Genomic DNA, 19,006 nt, shown 5'->3' with positions numbered 1-19,006 from the left:
TTCCGGATCTTGAATTTTAGGGAAGGTGACCTAGTCCTCCGAGAAGCAAGAAAGTTAGACGCGCTGCGCTACGAGGGTGCACGACTCGTGATCTTTCCGGACTACTCGGATGACACCCAGAAGCAACGCCGTTCGTTTGACCAGGTGAAGCTTAATCTACGCAACAAGAAGATTAAATACAGTATGCTATTCCTGGCTCAGCTGCAAGTCCAGGATGGTGAGACGGTCTGCTTCTTTACCTCCCCTGGGGATGCTTCACAATGGCTGGAGACCCTTCCTAGAGGATCATCCAATCCGTAAGATGCTTTATACTAATGAGTCTATGCTTGTTTTTTGCCCGTTGGGATGTTAGGGAACCGTGCAATTATCCCCCTTCTGCCCCACTTGCCACGCACTGGAACACGCGCCTACGCATGATTGGGGGGGGGGGGGTATTTTCTTACCTCTTCCCCTTGCTGCTAGACAGCAGCTACACTATCACCTAGGCCCTCTGTACGGGCAGCCGGGGGAGAAGGGCTATGGTTTTGTTCTGTTTGCAACTAAACTAAGTTTTGTGCCCCCGGAAACCATTCAGGAGAACTATGAATCTGCAGGGACCGTTCATCCTGTTTTCGTGTCCGGCCACATTCTTGGTGCTAAGACTAAGACACGTGGGTGCTTCATCCTTTACAAACCCTCCATGGCAGTTGCCTTGTTTTCTTGTTTTGGGGGGAAGGCATGCCAAAGTTCGGGGGGGGGGGGTAAATGGTGTGCAATAACTCTTACTGGCTTAGTTTTTTTTATTCTTCCCTTTTACTTTTATTTTATGTCAGTTCCAATTGTGTGGTTTTGCTCTCCTCCCACTAGGTGGCGTAGGAGACCTATTTAAATGTGTTGAATTACTACCTAGTAATGTAATGCCTTATGTAAGGCTGCTATCTATCTGTGCAATGCTGCTAGTAGCCCGATATCCCCGGATATATTTTAGAAGAGGATGGTGGCTCCCCTTACCATTTTATCTTGGAACGTTCGTGGTTTGAACTCCAAGATCAAAAGGTCGCTGGTATTTATTTTAGATGACGCGCTTCTATACCTCCCAAATGCATCCGATTCCCTAGAAGCAGCTCTGAAGCTTATAAATCACTACGGTTCATTTTCTGGTGTCCGGACAAATCCATTCTTTTTCCACTGTTTCGCACAATCCCCCCTATAGCAACCCATATTTCCTTGAAATGTGTCACTAAATGTAGTTACTTAGGAATAGAAGTCCAAAGAGACCCCTGTACCTGACTGACAATGTCTACCCGGTACTCCAACACCTCACTTGTAGATGCCAAGCCTGGAAGTCTCTGCCCCTCTCCCTGGTTGGAAGGATTAACCTACTTAAAATAACGTTCCTCCCCAAATTCCTTTATGTGTTCCGCAATACCCCTGTTCCCATCCCCAACTCCTTTTTTCAGAAAATAGATCAAATTATAACTACTTTCATATGGGCCGGCTCCTAGAATTGCCAAAACTACCCTGCAACTTCCACTTTCCCTTGGGGGACTGGCACTTCCCTGTCTCAAACAGTACTACTGGGCGGCGGTTATGGTAATGGTGAGATGGTGGTTTACCCAATCTCACACTAACCCCTCGGTGAACTTAGAGGCGGCAATCTTGGGGTCCTACTCTGCATTGAGTAACCTGGTGTTTAGAGGCCCAAGAGCACATCCAGAAATGACCACCCCGATGCGAACAGCGGTCCGAGTGTGGGAACATATATCGGCTAAGCTTAACAAGGCCAATATCATCTCTCCATACACACCACTATGGTATGGGGCAACCCTAAGCTACATCACTTACAAACCGTCCCTGACCTGGCTGTCTGGGCTCGACATGACATCAAAACTATACAACACATTATGCCAGAGGGCACACTGCTATCATTTGACTCCCTACGAGACGCCTTTCAGCTCCCATACAAAATGCTATTCCGATACCTGCAGCTACGCCACGCAATACATGCACAATTCCCCCTAGGAGTATCCCTTAACTCACATAGGGTGGAGAGTTTCCTGATCTCCAACAACGCGGATCGCATCCTCTCCTCATTATACCTGCGGATATCCTGTGAGGATTACGGCGGGGGGACCAAATTGTTTCAGAAATGGAAAGAGGATATACCTGCCTTGAAGGATGATGACTGGGAAAAAGGGATCCAACAATATATCCCCTTAATGATTTCTGCTAGAGACAGATTCATTCAACTCAAATTCAGAGCGTACTATACCCCACAAAGACTAGCGAGAAAATACCCTACACAATCTGACAGATGCCCAAAATGTACCACTGAAATGGGCACCTTCTTCTATGTGGTTTGGTTCTGCCCTCTCATACAAAAGTTCTGGTTAGATGTAGTTGCTACGATCAACTCAGTTGGAGGCTTGTCGATAGGTGTAGATCCACCTTTTTCTCCTGCTAGGTATCTGTGATAATATCACACCAAGCACACACAAACAGCTGCTCATATTCTATGCAACATTCTACGCTAGGAAAGTTATCCTACTTCATTGGAAGCAACCAGAACCTCCCACCATCTCACAATGGAGAGCCATGATCGACTCTATCCTACCACTATACAAACTCACGTATATGGGTCGGAAATGTCCCCAAAAATTTTAGAAGATATGGGGTAGCTGGACAAAGAGCTGAACAATGGAGATAGGCTAAGGATCCCACGGGGTCAAGGAGAGCAAGGGAGGGGGAACGAGCCTTAGATTGCAAAATAGATGACTAAATGTGTAATTTGAAACCCACACAATTTAACGTTGGTTCCCCTTGGTTCCTCTTCAACAGATTACTGACGGTATTATTTTATACTTTGTACTTATAGTACTATGACTTGGAAGATTGATTGTACACTGTAATTTGTGCTAAAAATATGTAAACTGCAATGTTAATTTGTATGTTTCTCCTCTTGGAGACAAATAAAAACGTAAAAAAAGAAAAAAAAAACCTTATTGCTAAGGAAGAAAATACACTTAAAGGAGCAGTCCAGCCTTGGGTCGCACAATGCAGTATAAACATCAGGGGGCTTTTTACGAGACCCTATCACCACCCCTCTCTGCCTCCACTGGCTCCCGCTCAACCAAAGAATAAAATTAAAAATAACAAAGTACTAACAACAACTTACAAAACCATCCACAACTTTGTCCCCAACTACATCACTAACCTAGTCTCAAATTATCATCTAAACCGGTCTCGTGGGTCCTCCCAAGACCTCCTGCCCTATACCTCCCTTGCCACTTCCTCCCATGCTCGCCTCCAGGACTTCTCCCATCCTTTGGAACTCCCTACCCCAATCTGTCCTACTGTCCCCTAATCTATCCATCTTTAGACGGTCTCTGAAAACCCTTCTCTTTAAAGAATGCTATTCTGCTTCTAACTAATACACTGTTTTACTTTCTCCATCAGATCATCCCCCATAGCTATTATCTTTTGTACCACTTGACCCTCCCTCTTAGATTGTAAGCTCTGATTCCTCTTGTACCAAATTGTATGGTAACTGTAATGTCTGCCTTCATTTTGTAAAGCGTGAGCAAACTATTGGCGCTATATAAATCCTGTACAATAATAATATTTACCACCTCTGACTTACAGACTGACCATCCATCCTTTGTAACTTTTTATGACAATGTGAAATTTACCATAAGCATATTACCTGGCGGGCAGATCCCAGCACACATCTGTCCCCAGTTGCACTCAGTCAGGGTGCTGCGGCTGAAGTTCTGCAGGTAGGGTGAGTATTCTGAACTGCCAGACAGACAGAAATGTCCAGCTGCACATGGCCCTTGTAGTTTCCCTCCCCTGTGTGTCAGAATAAGAGATGTTATAAAAACAGAGACCCACTATATGCCCTAGCCTTATTTATAATGAGCTGTTACCTGCAGTATTGCCCAGGTGGGCAGGTCAGACACTCCACCTTATCTCTAAGGCCACTCATTTCCACAGGTGTGTAGGTCCCATTTGGGCATTGTAAAGGATAGAGTGTTCCTGATGGAGACAGTGCTTGTTAAAATAAATTATTCCATTTCATTCTGGCTGATGTTGCATTATAATTATCCTCAGAAACTGCAGACCTCCAGTTTCTAGAGAATGGACATACATACCAGCAGGACAATATGAGTGTGGGGGGCAGTGCTGTGGGTGGCCAGCCACAGCTTCCTGGCAGTAGAATCCCGGTTGGCATGGGGTGCAGGAATGAGATCCAGTGTTTGGTTGAAACTGTCCAGTTGGGCAGGGTTTGGGATGGGAAGACCCGGAAGGACAGAAGTGGCCCTGCAGAGAAGGAGAAAGATGCAATGTTTAACAGCTAATCAAAGGCTGATATTTCACTGATTGGTCAGTACTGGCATAGAGAATCTCGCTCATCTGTCCCGAAGGCCCGGCAAAAAGAATATGATGAAGAGCAGGGATTTTAAATTCCCACACCTCTGCACTGGCTGTGTGGGCACTGACAGCTCATCGCCCATGGAAGTAAGCGGGATCCAAAGGGATGAAAAGGTGTAGGGCAGAGGTCTCCAAACCTTCTAAACAAAGGGCCAGTTTACTGTCCTTCAAACATTAGGGGAGTCACACTGTGGCTGTAGAAATGTCCTGGCGTCCATGGGAGTAAAAAAATCTCCCGTGATTGGTATTAGGGGGAATAATAATGCCCCATCATTAGTGTCAACGGGAGGAATAGTGCCCCATCATTGGTGTCAATGGGGGGGAAATTCCCCTATCAGTGGTGTCAATGGGAGGAATAGTGCCCCATCATTGGTGTCACTGGGGGGGGGGGGGGGGGATTCCCCTATTATTGGTGTCAATGGGAGAAATAGTGCACCACCATTGGTGTCGGTGGGAGGAATAATGTGCCACCAGTGGTATCAGTGGGAGGAATCGTGCCCCACTGTCAATGTCAGTGTCAGGAACTATGCCTTACTGTTGCTGACAGTGGGGAGGGAACAATGCCCCAGGGGCCAGAAAGAAGCAAGCAAAGGGCTGCATCTGGCCCCCAGGCCACAGTTTGGAGACCACTGAAGTAGGGTGTTAGTTCATCTTTTCATTTTTCCTGAAAAGTTGAACTAACCCTTTAAAGATGCCCATACACTGATCAAATTGCAAAATGTTCCAGATAAAGAAGCTGAAATTCGCTTAGTGAATGACCCTTTCAGTCCCCTCCCATCCAACATCCTTTGGTTAAAAGTTTACAGTAGCTGGGCAGAAAATCGTTGGCAGAACCCCGGCTGCCAGAATACAGTAGCCCAGCAGGGGGATTTGTCCATATGCGCTGTATAGTGTGGCTGGAGGCCCTCAAGCTGAATAAAACAAAAAATAATAGTGTATTACCAGCTTTAGTATTATATGATCAGATGATCTGATTGTTTAGTGTATGGTCAGCTTTATTTCCGGAGTGATGATTTTACATTTATCCTGTTGATCAAATAAGTTACTACATAGCTGGAAGTTTGCCGGAATCGACCCGGTAATACCGGAATTTAGCTCTGGTTGCCGAGTCATTACCAGATTGCTCACATCTCTGGAATTTCTACTCCGGGGTGGGGGTGAAAAGAATCGCGGGGTGCTGTGAACTGGGCTGTATATAATTCTGACTCTTAAACTAGGTCTGTTACACAGAACAGAACTCCACACTCTATAAATTACACACCTGACCCCTACACTATATACAATACTCAACCCAAACCCCTACATGATGTACGTTGCATACTTCTGAATCCTATACTCTGTAGGTCAGCTCAAGTTTTAAGCCCCTCCCATTGTCAGTGAAATTTTGACGCACCCACTTTGTGACGCGCTACGGGTCCCCTTATTAGCCCAGCCCCCTACTCCCCCCTCCCATGCTCAGGGAATCCGATTTTCAAACAAAGGTATGGTTTTTTTTTTTCAGGGGACATTATGTTCTTTTAGTGTATGGAAAATGTTACACCTATAAATATTTTAATTCTCACTAGCTTCCAGCCCCAGGTACACACAGTCCAGGCAATGCAGAACAGGAATTACCTAGTGATTATGAAACAATTGCAATAAAGACTTAATTGTTCAGCTTAGAATTATCAATGTTTAAAGAACACTCAATGGTAAAACAATTATTTTGGATTTATAATTATAAGCGCATAACCACCTCCACAAAATGCTGTTCAGATATGGGAGCATACACACCACACAGGGTTATATAAAATTCTAGAGAAGATATTAAATAATAATTCTGCCCCAGTCCATTGATACACTGTGCAGAATGTTAAATAATATTGAGCAATGCTGTGCTGTGTAATTCAGTGTTATTCTATGGGAGGACGTGTTTTGCATGCACAAATTTTGGCTTCCCCGGGGCAGCTTGCTGATTTCATCCTCTATATCTCAGGGTGGTGCTTGGAAAAATATGAACCATGCAATTTTAATCATACGTAATTAAAACTATCCATACACTGATCACCTTTTGGTCTGTTTCTGCTCGGTGGAGAATTATCCACCTGGCTTCATGGATTCTCAGATTGAAGAATGTTGGGTGGTAGGGTGCTGACAGGGCTACCTACTGCTTGAATTTTTGGCTGGTTTACTAGAAACCCATTGAAATTTGAGCAGTGAGTGGCCCTGTGAGCACCCTATTAACCAACATCCTTCAATACAAAAATTAAAGGTACCAGGTGGATAATTCTTGGTAAAACAGAGACTTCAGCCAAACAGCTGCAGTCACTGTGTGGCAGCGCCCAGTGTATTCTTTCAGCTATGGGTGACAGCTGGCAGAATACAATAACCTCAGTGGGAGATTCCTCTATCCACGCTGTTTAGTGTGAATGGATCTGATGTGTGTGTGTGTGTGACAGCGCTGGACCAATGGAAACAAGGTTTGGCATTGTTGGATACATTATGAATTAGGTCCTGCTTCAGGGGGGCGAATACCCAATGAAGAGACTAGTGTAGGTGGACCTTTTTACGGTGTCGGGCTGCTGCCGCTCTGTAAGCGAACAAGAACATGCTCAGCAGAAAACTCTGGAATGGGTATAGAGTAGGGATCGACCGATATAGTTTTTTCGGTGCCGATACAATACCGATATTTCAGCCACCTCTCAGGCCGATATTCTGTACATTGAAAAGATTTTTTTTACACTGTCCTTTTACATTTTTTTTTTTATCACTGTTCTTGCTGTCACAAGGAATGTAAACATCCCTTGTGACAGGAATAGACAGTGACAGGTACTCTTTATGAAGGGATCAGGGGTCTATAAGACCCCAAACCCCTCCTCTGCACTTGAAAGTATTCAAAACGCCAAGATCGGCATTTTTGAATACTTTCTATTTATTAAAACTGGCGCCTTTAAGATGCCAGTAATCCGGGAAGTGATGTCATGACATTGCTTCCGAGTTACTAGAGCCAAGACCCCAACGAAGCATCGGGCCTTAAGTCAGCTGGCGGACGTGCCGGAGAGCCCGGGTGAGCGGCGGAAGGTGGCGGGGGGGGGACATCCCCTCCCGCTGCTTGTAATAACAGCTAAGCGGCTGCTGACTGTCCGCTCTGAAGAACGGTACCGTTGTGATGCGGTCAAACCCCTTGAAGCAATATCGGTAATATCGGGTACGTTTGTGACCGATACTTCCAAAAAAGTGAGTATCAGCCAATAATCGGCCTCACCGATAATCGATCGATCTCTAGTATAGAGGAGCGCCCAGTACAAAAGTCGGTATCGCTCGGGGGTCTATTTGAAATGTTTATTGATCAAATATAACAAGTAAAGCCAACGTGTTCAGAGGAAATGTAAGTGATGTACTGGAGGAAGCTGAGGAGTGTGTAAATAGACTGTACATAGGAGAGTTTTCCTGAAGAGTTGTTTCAGTCAAGTGGGCATCCCATAATTACCCCATCCCAATCCAAGCTCAATACCCCTAATAAAATACAAGACAAAGTTGCTGGACTGTTTTCTGTCTCAAGTATGTCTGTGAAAATTTGGTGTGCCTGGCTGTGCAGGGTGGGGGATCCCATTTCACCTGAAGCTCCTACGTGGAGTGTGCTACACCAGTATAATAATAATAAGAATATGTATTTGTTCCAGGTAGTTATATAGCGCCAGCAATTTATGCGGCACTTTACATTGTACATTAACATCGGTACCTGTCCTTAATGAGCATAAAATCTATAATTCCCATCTCACATGCATGCATACACATGCTAGGGACAATTTAGGAAGGAGCAAATCATGCAAACTTCATGCCGATAGTGAATAGAATTCAGTGGAGCAGTTTTATTATTTTAATAGTGACATGCAATCATCGGGCACAACACTAGCAGGAGGCTAGGGTGACTTTTCCAGTTCCAGGAATGACTGAAAGTTTTACACAAAGTATTTTCCATGACTCTGTAGGACAGAGACACTGGCACATTGGCCACGAGTCACCAAGCCACAAAAGAACTTTATGCATTCCAAAGTGGTCAGTCCAATATGATTGATTACATTTGATGCTGTTGCTTGATAGGTCACTTTAGCATGCCATTAGCAACTCTATGAGTCAGAGCCATTGTTTTTTACTCATATGTGTTTTAGTCACCATATTTATTGGCTTGTAGCTGAGCTATTAATATAATGCCACAAAGGACTCTGTTACCTTAGGACACAGAAACGGAGTGGGACTGGCAGAGGTGAAGTTTCCTGGGCAGTAGAATCCAGCAGCGCACAGTCCCGTCGGCGAACTCAGCCCAGCACTGGCACAGAAATGTCCTGCATAGCATGAAACACAGCTGTCCAAGGAAGAGCCTCCTGAGAGAGAGATATAAAGAGAAAGCTGCTTATGTACAGGACAGTTATAGAAAAACCAGAACAGCTGTCTAGGAGCCTCACATGTATGTCTTTCCTCTGTATAAAGAGCCACTCCACCTTTGCACACATTCTCAATAAAAATGCAGTATGGGATATAATGCAGAATAAATATACACCATAAACAGTTACATTTGTTTTTGTTCTTTTTCTCCCATAGTCCAGCTTGGTGGCAAGCAAGAAAGGGTGGCTAAGTTCCTACATGCAGTGGGACCATGGAGAACGAAGGTAGCCACCCTTGAACAGGAAGTCCAATTGCAGCAAGGATTTCAGAGATTTGAAGGAGGCTGAGGGCAATAGAAGGGACTTTTTGAGTTAAGAATACGAACTTGAATAGATTTGTGTGTGTGAGAATAGAGGCAGTAGAGATAAACAAGGAGATTGACATGAATTAATCACCTTTAGGTGTCTGTTTATGAAGCAGTGGAAAATATCCACTACTCCATTCTCTGGCATTCACAGAGGAGATCGTTCTCCTGCGAGTGCCACCTTATGAAGCAGTGTAGATCGCTTCTCCTTTTGTGAAGTGAAGCGATCTACAAATGCTTCAAACAGTGCAGAATGCTTCCTAATACTGGAATCTCATGAGAAAGAGAGAGATTACAGTACCAGAAATTCACTGAAACACTGAAATGTCAGTTTATTAAGCAGTGATAAATTATCACTACTCAGTACATAGACATTCTCAGAGGAGATCGCTCTCATGTTAATATACACTATATATATATATATATATATATATATATACATATATACACATACACACACACACACATCACACCCATTATATATACACATGTGTAGCACCCTCTAGTTAGCTAGGTGCTAGAGTGAGGATTTTTCTAGCAGAGTAGGAAAATGTAGGCAGGCCTAGATGGTGGCTAGGCCTGTTTGTTTTCATTCTGGGCTGGGAGTGGCTCAGGTCAGGGCGGGTCTGGGTGACTCACAGGTAGCATCACTGTCACCTCCCTCTTCTTTCTAGAAAGTGCTGGAAAGAAAGGAGGAGAGGAGAGGTATCTTCTCAATCAGCACATCGCCCACAGTTATTACCTCTTGTATCTCTTGACCTTCCCTCCTAGATTGTAAGCTCCAAGGAGCAGGGCCCTCTGATTCCTACTGTATTAAAGTGTATTGTGTTTGTACTGTCTACCCTCAAGTTGTAAAGCGCTGTTGGCGCTATATAAATCCTGTATAAAAATAATAATAAAAAAAGGTGGAGCTGCCTGGGGTGTATTGGGGAGCCTTGACCCATCCCCAACTTGGATTGGCAGGGGGCAGCCCTCCTTAAATACCCAGGGCTCAGTCCAGCTGGGGAGGAGTTGTTGGGGAGGAAGAGCTGGAGTGAGAGAGTGTGGAAGCTGTTGGGGCCCACAAGGAGCTCCCCAGTCTGGGGGGGTGGCCCTGGGCCAGGGTTCGGGTGCATCCAGGAGGAGAGAAGAGATCCTGGAAGGAGAGGCACGTGAGAGAGCAAGGAGATGACAGCGGGAGAGAACACTGCTAAGAGACTCCAGGGAGGACAACTGGTCGCAGCCACAAGGGTTGGTGAGTGGAGCAGAGTCGGGAGGACTGGGGAGGCACGCCTGAGAGAACTGGGTGATTACTGTGGGAAGGGCAGTGGAAAGAGGTCATTGCAGCCAGTCTGGCTGGCAAGGCCTGAAGAGAGCTATCTGGGATTAGTAGCTGTGCAGAGGACAGCTAGCACCTGTACAATTTCTACACCATAATGGGTCCGGTGTCCCTGCCTGCAAAAGGCATTTCACTGAGGCCTGGCTGAATAAATGTCAGGCCTAACCATCCAGTGCTAGCTAGTCTGAAGGAGTAACAGTCTGCAGCAAGGCAAGTGCTGGTGGAGTAACAGTCTGCAGCAAGGGAAGTGCTGGGGGAGTGAAGGATTAAGAGGATTAAAGCAAGAGCTTGGGCTGGAGAGAAGACCTGAGTGTATATAGAAGGGAGTTGCACTGAATCTTCTGGGCATCCCATAATTTCCCATTCCCATCCAAGTTCAATCCCCTCAATAAAAAAAACAAAAAAACAAAGCTTATGTTTTATGTTTCTGAGTGCATGAGAGATGGATGCCGGTTTGGGCAGGGTGACAGGTGAACCACAACATTCAGCAACCCCTACAGGGCATGGCTACACACACACACATTATATATATCTACACACACACATAAACATGGCGGGGGGACATGTTTACTGTCTTTGGGGGTCTGATGGGGAAGAAGGAAGTTAATAATTTTTCTCCTCAGTTCCCCTGGGATTCTCTCCTCACCAGGGCCGGACTGGCCTACCGGGATACCGGGAATTATCCCGGTAGGCTGGCTGCACTGTAGTACCGCTGGGGCCGCTCTCACTCACTGCCTGTGTTGTGTCAGCATCAGCTGCAGCAGCGGCAGCCGCCGCTGCTGCACTATGCCAGCTGTGTGTCACTCACTGGCTCACTCTCTGTGTGTGTCTCCGCTCTCCGGGGGGGCCGCTCACTGCCTGTGTCCTGACTGAGTGACGCTGAGTGAGCCCTGAGCCGCCGCTGCTGCACTATGCCATGGCTGCCTCCCTGTGTGTCACTCGTCACTGTCTCCTCCGTTCGCGCCGCCCACCACACTCATCTGGCTCAGCCTCGCTCTGTCTGTGTGCCTGAGGGGGAGGACCAGGAGGAGAACGCCGTGCTGCTGCTCCATTTTGCCTCGTCCCGTGCGGCGCCAGCCAGCACCGCCCACTATCTGCACAAGGAGAGGATTTCAGTGAATGGCCGGCAGCAGCTGCTACAGCACAAGAATCAAGGTCGGTCTCTCTCTCTCTCTCTCTCTCTCTCTCTCTCTCTCTCTCTCTCTCTCTCTCTCTCTCTCTCTCTCTCTCTCTCTCTCTCTCTCACGCAGCCTCTCTCTCACGCAGCCTCTCTCTCTCTCTCTCTCTCTCTCTCTCTCTCTCTCTCTCTCTCTCACGCAGCCTCTCTCTCTCTCTCTCTCTCTCTCTCTCTCTCTCTCTCTCTCTCTCTCTCTCTCTCTCTCTCTCTCTCTCTCTCTCGTTTTGTTCAAGTGCCAGATAACTTTGAAAAGCTGTATACTCAAACGCTGCCACTGTGCCCATAGATTGCCAACACTGTGCCGTACCCATCAATTGCCACCACTGTACCATCAAACACAGCCGCCCACTGTACCCATAAATTGCCACCACTGTGCCCATTAAACGCAGCCACTGTACCATCAAACGCAGCCACTGTACCCATAAATTGCCACCACTGTGCCCATTAAACGCAGCCACTGTACCATCAAACGCAGCCACTGTACCCATCAATTGCCACCACTGTGCCCATTAAACGCAGCCACTGTACCATCAACACAGCCGCCCACTGTACCCATAAATTGCCACCACTGTGCCCATTAAACGCTGCCACTGTACCATCAAACGCAGCCACTGTACCATCAAACGCAGCCACTGTACCCATAAATTGCCACCACTGTGCCCATTAAACGCAGCCACTGTACCATCAAACGCAGCCACTGTACCCATCAATTGCCACCACTGTGCCCATTAAACGCAGCCACTGTACCATCAAACGCAGCCACTGTACCATCAAACGCAGCCACTGTACCCATCAATTGCCACCACTGTGCCCATTAAACGCAGCCACTGTACCATCAAACGCAGCCACTGTACCCATCAATTGCCACCACTGTGCCCATTAAACGCAGCCACTGTACCATCAACACAGCCGCCCACTGTACCCATAAATTGCCACCACTGTGCCCATTAAACGCTGCCACTGTACCATCAAACGCAGCCACTGTACCCATCAATTGCAGCCACTGTGCCCATCAAACGCAGCCACTGTACCATCAAACGCAGCCACTGTACCCATAAATTGCCACCACTGTGCCCATCAAACGCAGCCACTGTACCATCAAAGGCAGCCACTGTACCCATAAATTGCCACCACTGTGCCCATCAAACGCAGCCACTGTACCATCAAACACAGCCGCCCACTGTACCCATAAATTGCCACCACTGTGCCCATTAAACGCAGGCACTGTACCATCAAATGCAGCCACTGTACCATCAAACGCAGCCACTGTACCATCAAACGCAGCCACTGTACCCATCAATTGCAGCCACTGTGCCCATCAAACGCAGTTTTGAACATGTTTACGTCTTCCATACTTTGAAGTAAAGTTCTTTGATTATTCCTTATTCTGGCAATATATATCACCATAGCAATAAGTGGATTGTTCTTGATGATTGTTCCACTTTTACCACGTTTAACTGTAATTTGCTTTTATATATATATATATATATATATATATATATATATATATATATATATATATATATATATATATATATATATATATAAAAAGCCCTATGTGCTTTTATATGTGTCTTATCTATATATAATGCACTCTTTAAATGTGCTTTAAAATGCATGGTTTTCCATTTTATGAACAAGAAAATAATGACGTTATGCTGTTGGGCTGGTATAATAATGCTATGGGGCTGGTATGACATTTTTTCCAGGGCTGGTTTTCATTCCCAGTCCGGCCCTGCTCCTCACTCCCCGATTCTCCACCTCTGAGCTGGTGAATTGGGGAGGTGAATTCTGACACAGATCGCCAGTGAAGTGCTGAGATCGCAGCTTCATAAACTGGTGGTTTCTGTGTCAGTTAATGACAGCGTCTCTGTGTGTGGAGGCAATGCCACCATTTTCACAATCCCTTCTGCTACTAGAGATACTGAGGAAAACATATGTGCAGCAGGACTAAAGCAAAAGACTCCAGGTACCTGTGCTATTCTTCAGTGTGCCAATAGGACAAGGCTTTGGTGATGGCGTCCCTTCAGGACAGTAATGGCCAGGAGGACAAGGACCATTGAGCGGAAAGCGGACAGTTTTCTGAGGGATGATGTCTGTTGCCTCTCCTTCACAGTAATATCCAGCTGAGCACAGGCCTGCACAGAGATGGAGGTGTAATGGTAACCAGAATGATACAGAGCTGTAGCATGAAGATAATGTTAAATGCTTAGTTGTTGAATACACAATTATACTCTGTAGTTTGACAAGGGATCCATGCTTTACATGGCATGGGCTCATGCAGGCCTAAAACCTCCTTAAAGTGTTTGTTACCCCAACACTTCATATTCCTGATATGTGTCTGCTGTACCATGTACTTGTATGAGAAACTATCCTGTTCTCTTTTTATTGCTTCCTTTATGTGAAATCCCTGGTGTTTCTGGCAGTAGCCTTGCTTTCCTAATAAAAAATGACCACACTAAGCAGGAGATCACACCGTGGTCAGTTCTCTAGGCATGCTGGGAACTCAGTGTGCTCTCCTCCAATGATCAGACTTGTCCTGACACCCCCCCACTGCACAGCCATTCACTGGGAAGCTTGGGGTACTGCTGCTTCTCCCCCCCCCCCCCAGCTCTTTTGCAGCTGAGAGAATGTGATCACTTTAAAAAAAAAATGGAAAAAAGGTATTTATAATGTTTTTTTTTATATCTATACAAAAATGTTTTGCCTTTCATTTCTATTTTAAACTGAAGGAGTTGTTTTACAAGGCGATCGTTTACAATCACTTTAATATGTGTCATCAAGAGTCTATATACTAAATTAAAAAATACATCACAACTGCAGGTAAAATTCACCTTAACCGCTTGCCGACCAGTCGCCGTAATTTTACTGCGGCAGGTCGGCACGATCGGGATAGCAGGCGATGACCGCCGGCCACGAGCGATCGCAAGCACCAGAGACAGAACACGGAAGTGTGTGTGTAACACACAAATCCGTGTTCTGTTCTGAGAGGAATGACAGATCGTGTGTTCCTATCAGCTAGGAACCACGATCCGTCACTTCCTCTAGTCAGTCCCCTCCACCTTCAGTTAGAATCACCTCTCAGGGAACACAGTTAACCCCTTGATCGCCCACTGGTGTTAACCCCTTCCCTGCCAGTGACATTTTTACAGTAATCAATGCATTTTTATAGCATTGATCGCTGTATAAATGCCAATGGTCCCAAAAATGTGTCAAATGTGTCCGCAATAATGTCGCAGTCCCGATAAAAATCGCAGATCACCGCCATTACTAGTCAAAAAAATAAATAAATAAAAATGCTATAAATCTATCCCTTATTTTGTAGACGCTATAACTTTTGCGCAAACCAATCAATATACACTTATTACGATTTTTTTTACCTAAAGTATGTAGAAGAATACATATCGACCTAAACTGAGAAAAAATTTGTTTTTTTTTTCTTTAAAAAAAATGGGGATATTTATTATAGCAAAAAGTACAAAATATTGTATTTTTTTCAAAATTGTCACTCTTTTTTTGTTTATAGCGCAAAAAAACCCCACAGAAGTGATCAAATACCACCAAAAGAAAGCTCTATTTGTGGGAAAAAAAGGACGACAATTTTGTTTGGGTGCAGGACTGCACAATTGTCAGTTAAAGCGACACAGTGCCGAATCGCAAAAAGTGCTCTGGTCATTCAGCAGCCAAATCTTCCGGGGCGGAAGTAGTTAAAGCTTAGGTGACATTTTGGCTGTTAACATTAAAATGAACCTATGGCAAGGCAATAGACAGTAAATTAGGTACAAATACATAACAGGCTGCAAATCAACTTTAAAACAAGTTCTCAATGACCTTGGTAGCTGCAGGCACTGTGAAGCAATCATTCGCAAAGATCACAGAAAAAAGTTCTGTAGATAATCAAGTTGGGTCAATCAGGAGCTTAGCTCAGCCTACAAGTAGTGACTCGTTAGCTCAGTTCTCCCCTCCCAGCAGTGACTTCAAAGCTTAGCCCTCCCCAGTCATCAATGATTGAAAAGCTCAGCTCTCCCTTACCTAGCAGTGGCACGGAAGCTTAGGGCTCACCTTTTAAAAGCAGCGGCTAAGCTCCCCCTTGCCTCTCCTCCAAACAATGCTTCTGAAGTCCAACTTTCCCATCCTATCAGTGACTCACAAACATAGCTCACCCCCTGAAATATAAAGCAGCTCAGCTCCTCCCTCCCAGCAGTGATTAAGAGCCCCTACTCCTCCTCTCCCAGCAATGGCTAAGCTTTTCTCTACCAGCAGAGACAATGCTCCAATTCTCCCCCTCCAAGCAGTGGCAAATCTTTTCCCCCTCCCAGCAGTGACAAATCTCCTCTTCTCCCCCTGCCAGCAGTGACAGATCTCCGGTTCTCCCCCTCCCAGCAGTGAAAAATCTCCAATCCTCCCCCCCCCAGCAGTGACAATGCTCCCATTCTCCCCCCCCCCCAGCAGTGACAATGCTCCCATTCTGCCCCCTCCCAGCAGTGACAATGCTCCCATTCCCCCCCCCCCAGCAGTGACAATGCTCCCATTCTCCCCCCTCCCAGCAGTGACAAATCTCCCATTCTCCCCCCTCCCAGCAGTGACAAATCTCCCATTCTCCCCCCTCCCAGCAGTGACAAATCTCCCATTCTCTCCCCTCCCGGGAGTGACAAATCTCCCATTCTCCCCCCCCCAGCAGTGACAAATCTCCCATTCTCCCCCCTCCCAGCAGTGACAAATCTCCCATTCTCCCCCCTCCCAGCAGTGACACAGCAGCTTACCATGTTTGAAATAAGTAACTGGATTGAACTTCTTACCATCGGGCTCCCAGTTGGCCTCTCCTCTGCAGTATCTGCCAGCTGGGCACCGTTTACATGACGCCAATGACAGAGCTCCCTCCATAGGGTTGAAAGTGCCAGCCGGGCATGGGATTGGTGCTGCAGTCATGGCTGGACAATAATTACCTGCACACAAATAGAGTGGTATATTATTGGTTCACATCCATACTCTCCGGTAACCTCTACACCCTGTGATGATTCCCAGACAAATGGTCCAGACACTTTATGCAGACTAAGAAGAGGAAACATTTCCATGGGCACCGAATGCATCTGAATTATGTAAAATAAACATTACAGTCATATTCTGATGCTCAGGATATTGATACATTTTTCCTAGTTACGTTTTTGTCTCAATGTCCGTCATGTAAAAATATAAGACATGGGCGTAAAATCCCTGAACTTTCAGCTAGAATTAAAAAAAAAAAATGATAAAAATGTCTCTTACCTCGAGGGCAGTTGAGGGGCTCCACTGTAGACACCTGCAGACAGCTGCTCCCTGCAGGGCAGGCCAGGCATGTACTGGCTCCAACCATAGGGCTGAATGTCCCCGGATCACATGGAATCTCCAAACTGCTCCCAGTGGGGCAATAGAATCCAGCTGGGCAACGATAACCATAAATGTCATCTGATGGACAGGAGATGGAGTTGCCCTCTTTACAGACATATCTGGAGACACAGACAATCCTTCATCAGTAGATCATCACTAATGTCTAATCATAAATAAGAAATAGCAGAGAAGGAGACACACTGCAGAGTATTATCAGAGCTCGGCCTAGTATTTGCTGGAACAAATATTTATGTATGCATAGTATGCATAGTACTTGTGCTTTCATTTACAACATGCTAAATCAGTTACTCCATTTTTTTAGCACCCGTTTGCATCCAGCTGCTTATATTATTAAAGGGAGTCAGTGGCGGCCTGTGCATTGTGAGCGCACGGGCGCCGCCCCCCCTATCTCTGCTGCCGCCTCCCTATCCATGGGCCCGGCCCCTTTGAGGACGCTGGACGCATGGACTCCTATGGCAGGAGGGGTGTATTTTTTTGAAGCACCTGATTAGAGCCTGTGGGCTCGGGGCGCAGAGAGTGCGCCCTGATCCCACCCAATTGTGTGACCAGAACGAATGATTATTTGCTTTTTTCACACAGCATTGCCTTCCCACCACTGGCAGCATTTGATGGGTACACTGGCCGCATATGATGGGCACACTGGCAGCATTTGATAGGCACACTGGCAGCATTTGATAGGCACACTGGCAGCGTTTGATGGGCACAGTGGCAGATTTTGAGGGCACAGTGGCAGCTTTCACTGCACAGTGGCTGCTTTTGAGAGCACAGTGGCTACATTTGATGGGGATAGTGGTAGCATTTGATGGGAACAGTGGCTGCATTTGATGGTCACAGTGGCTGCATTTGATGATTACAGTGGCTGCATTTGATGGTCACAGTGGCTGCATTTGATGGGAACAGTGGCTGCATTTGATGGGAACAGTGGCTGCATTTGATGGGAACAGTGGCTGCATTTGATGGGAACAGTGGCTGCATTTGATGGGAACAGTGGCTGCATTTGATGGGCACAGTGGTAGCGTATGATGGGCACAGTGGCAGCGTGTAATGGGCACAGTGGCAGCGTGTGATGGGCACAGTGGCAGCGTGTGATGGGTACAGTGGCAGCGTGTAATGGGCATAGTGGCAGCGTGTAATGGGCACAGTGGCAGCGTTTAATGGGCACAGTGGCAGCGTTTGATGGGCACAGTGGCAGCGTGTAATGGGCACAGTGACAGCGTGTAATGGGCACAGTGGCAGCGTGTAATGGGCACAGTGGCAGCGTGTAATGGGCACAGTGGCAGCGTGTAATGGGCACAGTAGCAACGTGTAATGGGCACAGTGGCAGCGTGTAATGGGCACAGTGGCAGCGTGTAATGGGCACAGTGGCAGCGTTTGATGGGCACAGTGGCAGCGTTTGATGGGCACAGTGGCAGCGTTTGATGGGCACAGTGGCAGCGTTTGATGGGCACAGTGGCAGCGTTTGATGGGCACAGTGACAGCGTTTGATGGGTACAGTGGCAGCGTTTGATGACACAGTGGCTGCAATTGATGATTGTTTTTCAACATTTTTTTGCCCCCCCCAAATTTTGAGCACCAGCCGCCACTGAAGGGAGAGTAGGTGCTGTGAACCTTAACTGAATGACATTTTGTGTGCTAAAGCAATGAATATTATAAACAACTCCTTTTCTTTTCAAATAAAGAAGCTACTTATAGTCTCCATTAGACGTTCATGTGACAGACTGAAAACGCAACAGCACAACTGGGAGACATGGACACCGAACAGAGTGTTATCAGCCTATAACAGGAAATGCCTGAACAAGGACCTTCATATAGGGCTGCACAGTGGTCTAGTGGGTAGCACTCTCACCTAGCAGTAAGAAGGGTCGCTGGTTCGAATCCCAACCACGACACTACCTGCCTGGAGTTTGCATGTTCTCCCTGTGCCTGCGTGGGTTTCCTCCGGGTACTCCGGTTTCCTCCCACACTCCAAAGACATGCTGGTAGG

The 19,006-nt window shown here is 46.4% G+C and overlaps 1 protein-coding gene across 1 annotated transcript in view; it reads right to left on the bottom strand.

The window, feature by feature from the left end:
- Nucleotides 1-19,006, bottom strand: part of LOC141109904 (uncharacterized) — a 152,217-nt gene that overhangs the window by 48,698 nt on the left and 84,513 nt on the right. The window contains exons 30-36 of the mRNA XM_073601156.1: nucleotides 16,900-17,120; nucleotides 16,434-16,580; nucleotides 13,608-13,772; nucleotides 8,623-8,774; nucleotides 4,131-4,299; nucleotides 3,906-4,014; nucleotides 3,683-3,828 (exon numbers count right to left, since the gene is read on the bottom strand). Of these exons, the coding sequence (XP_073457257.1) occupies nucleotides 3,683-3,828; nucleotides 3,906-4,014; nucleotides 4,131-4,299; nucleotides 8,623-8,774; nucleotides 13,608-13,772; nucleotides 16,434-16,580; nucleotides 16,900-17,120 (1,109 nt within the window). The remainder of the gene's footprint in view (nucleotides 1-3,682; nucleotides 3,829-3,905; nucleotides 4,015-4,130; nucleotides 4,300-8,622; nucleotides 8,775-13,607; nucleotides 13,773-16,433; nucleotides 16,581-16,899; nucleotides 17,121-19,006) is intronic.

Source organism: Aquarana catesbeiana, linkage group LG10 (assembly GCF_042186555.1).
Source record: "Aquarana catesbeiana isolate 2022-GZ linkage group LG10, ASM4218655v1, whole genome shotgun sequence".
Classification (NCBI taxonomy): Eukaryota; Metazoa; Chordata; class Amphibia; order Anura; family Ranidae; genus Aquarana; species Aquarana catesbeiana.
This window is presented reverse-complemented; position numbering and strand designations above follow the sequence as displayed.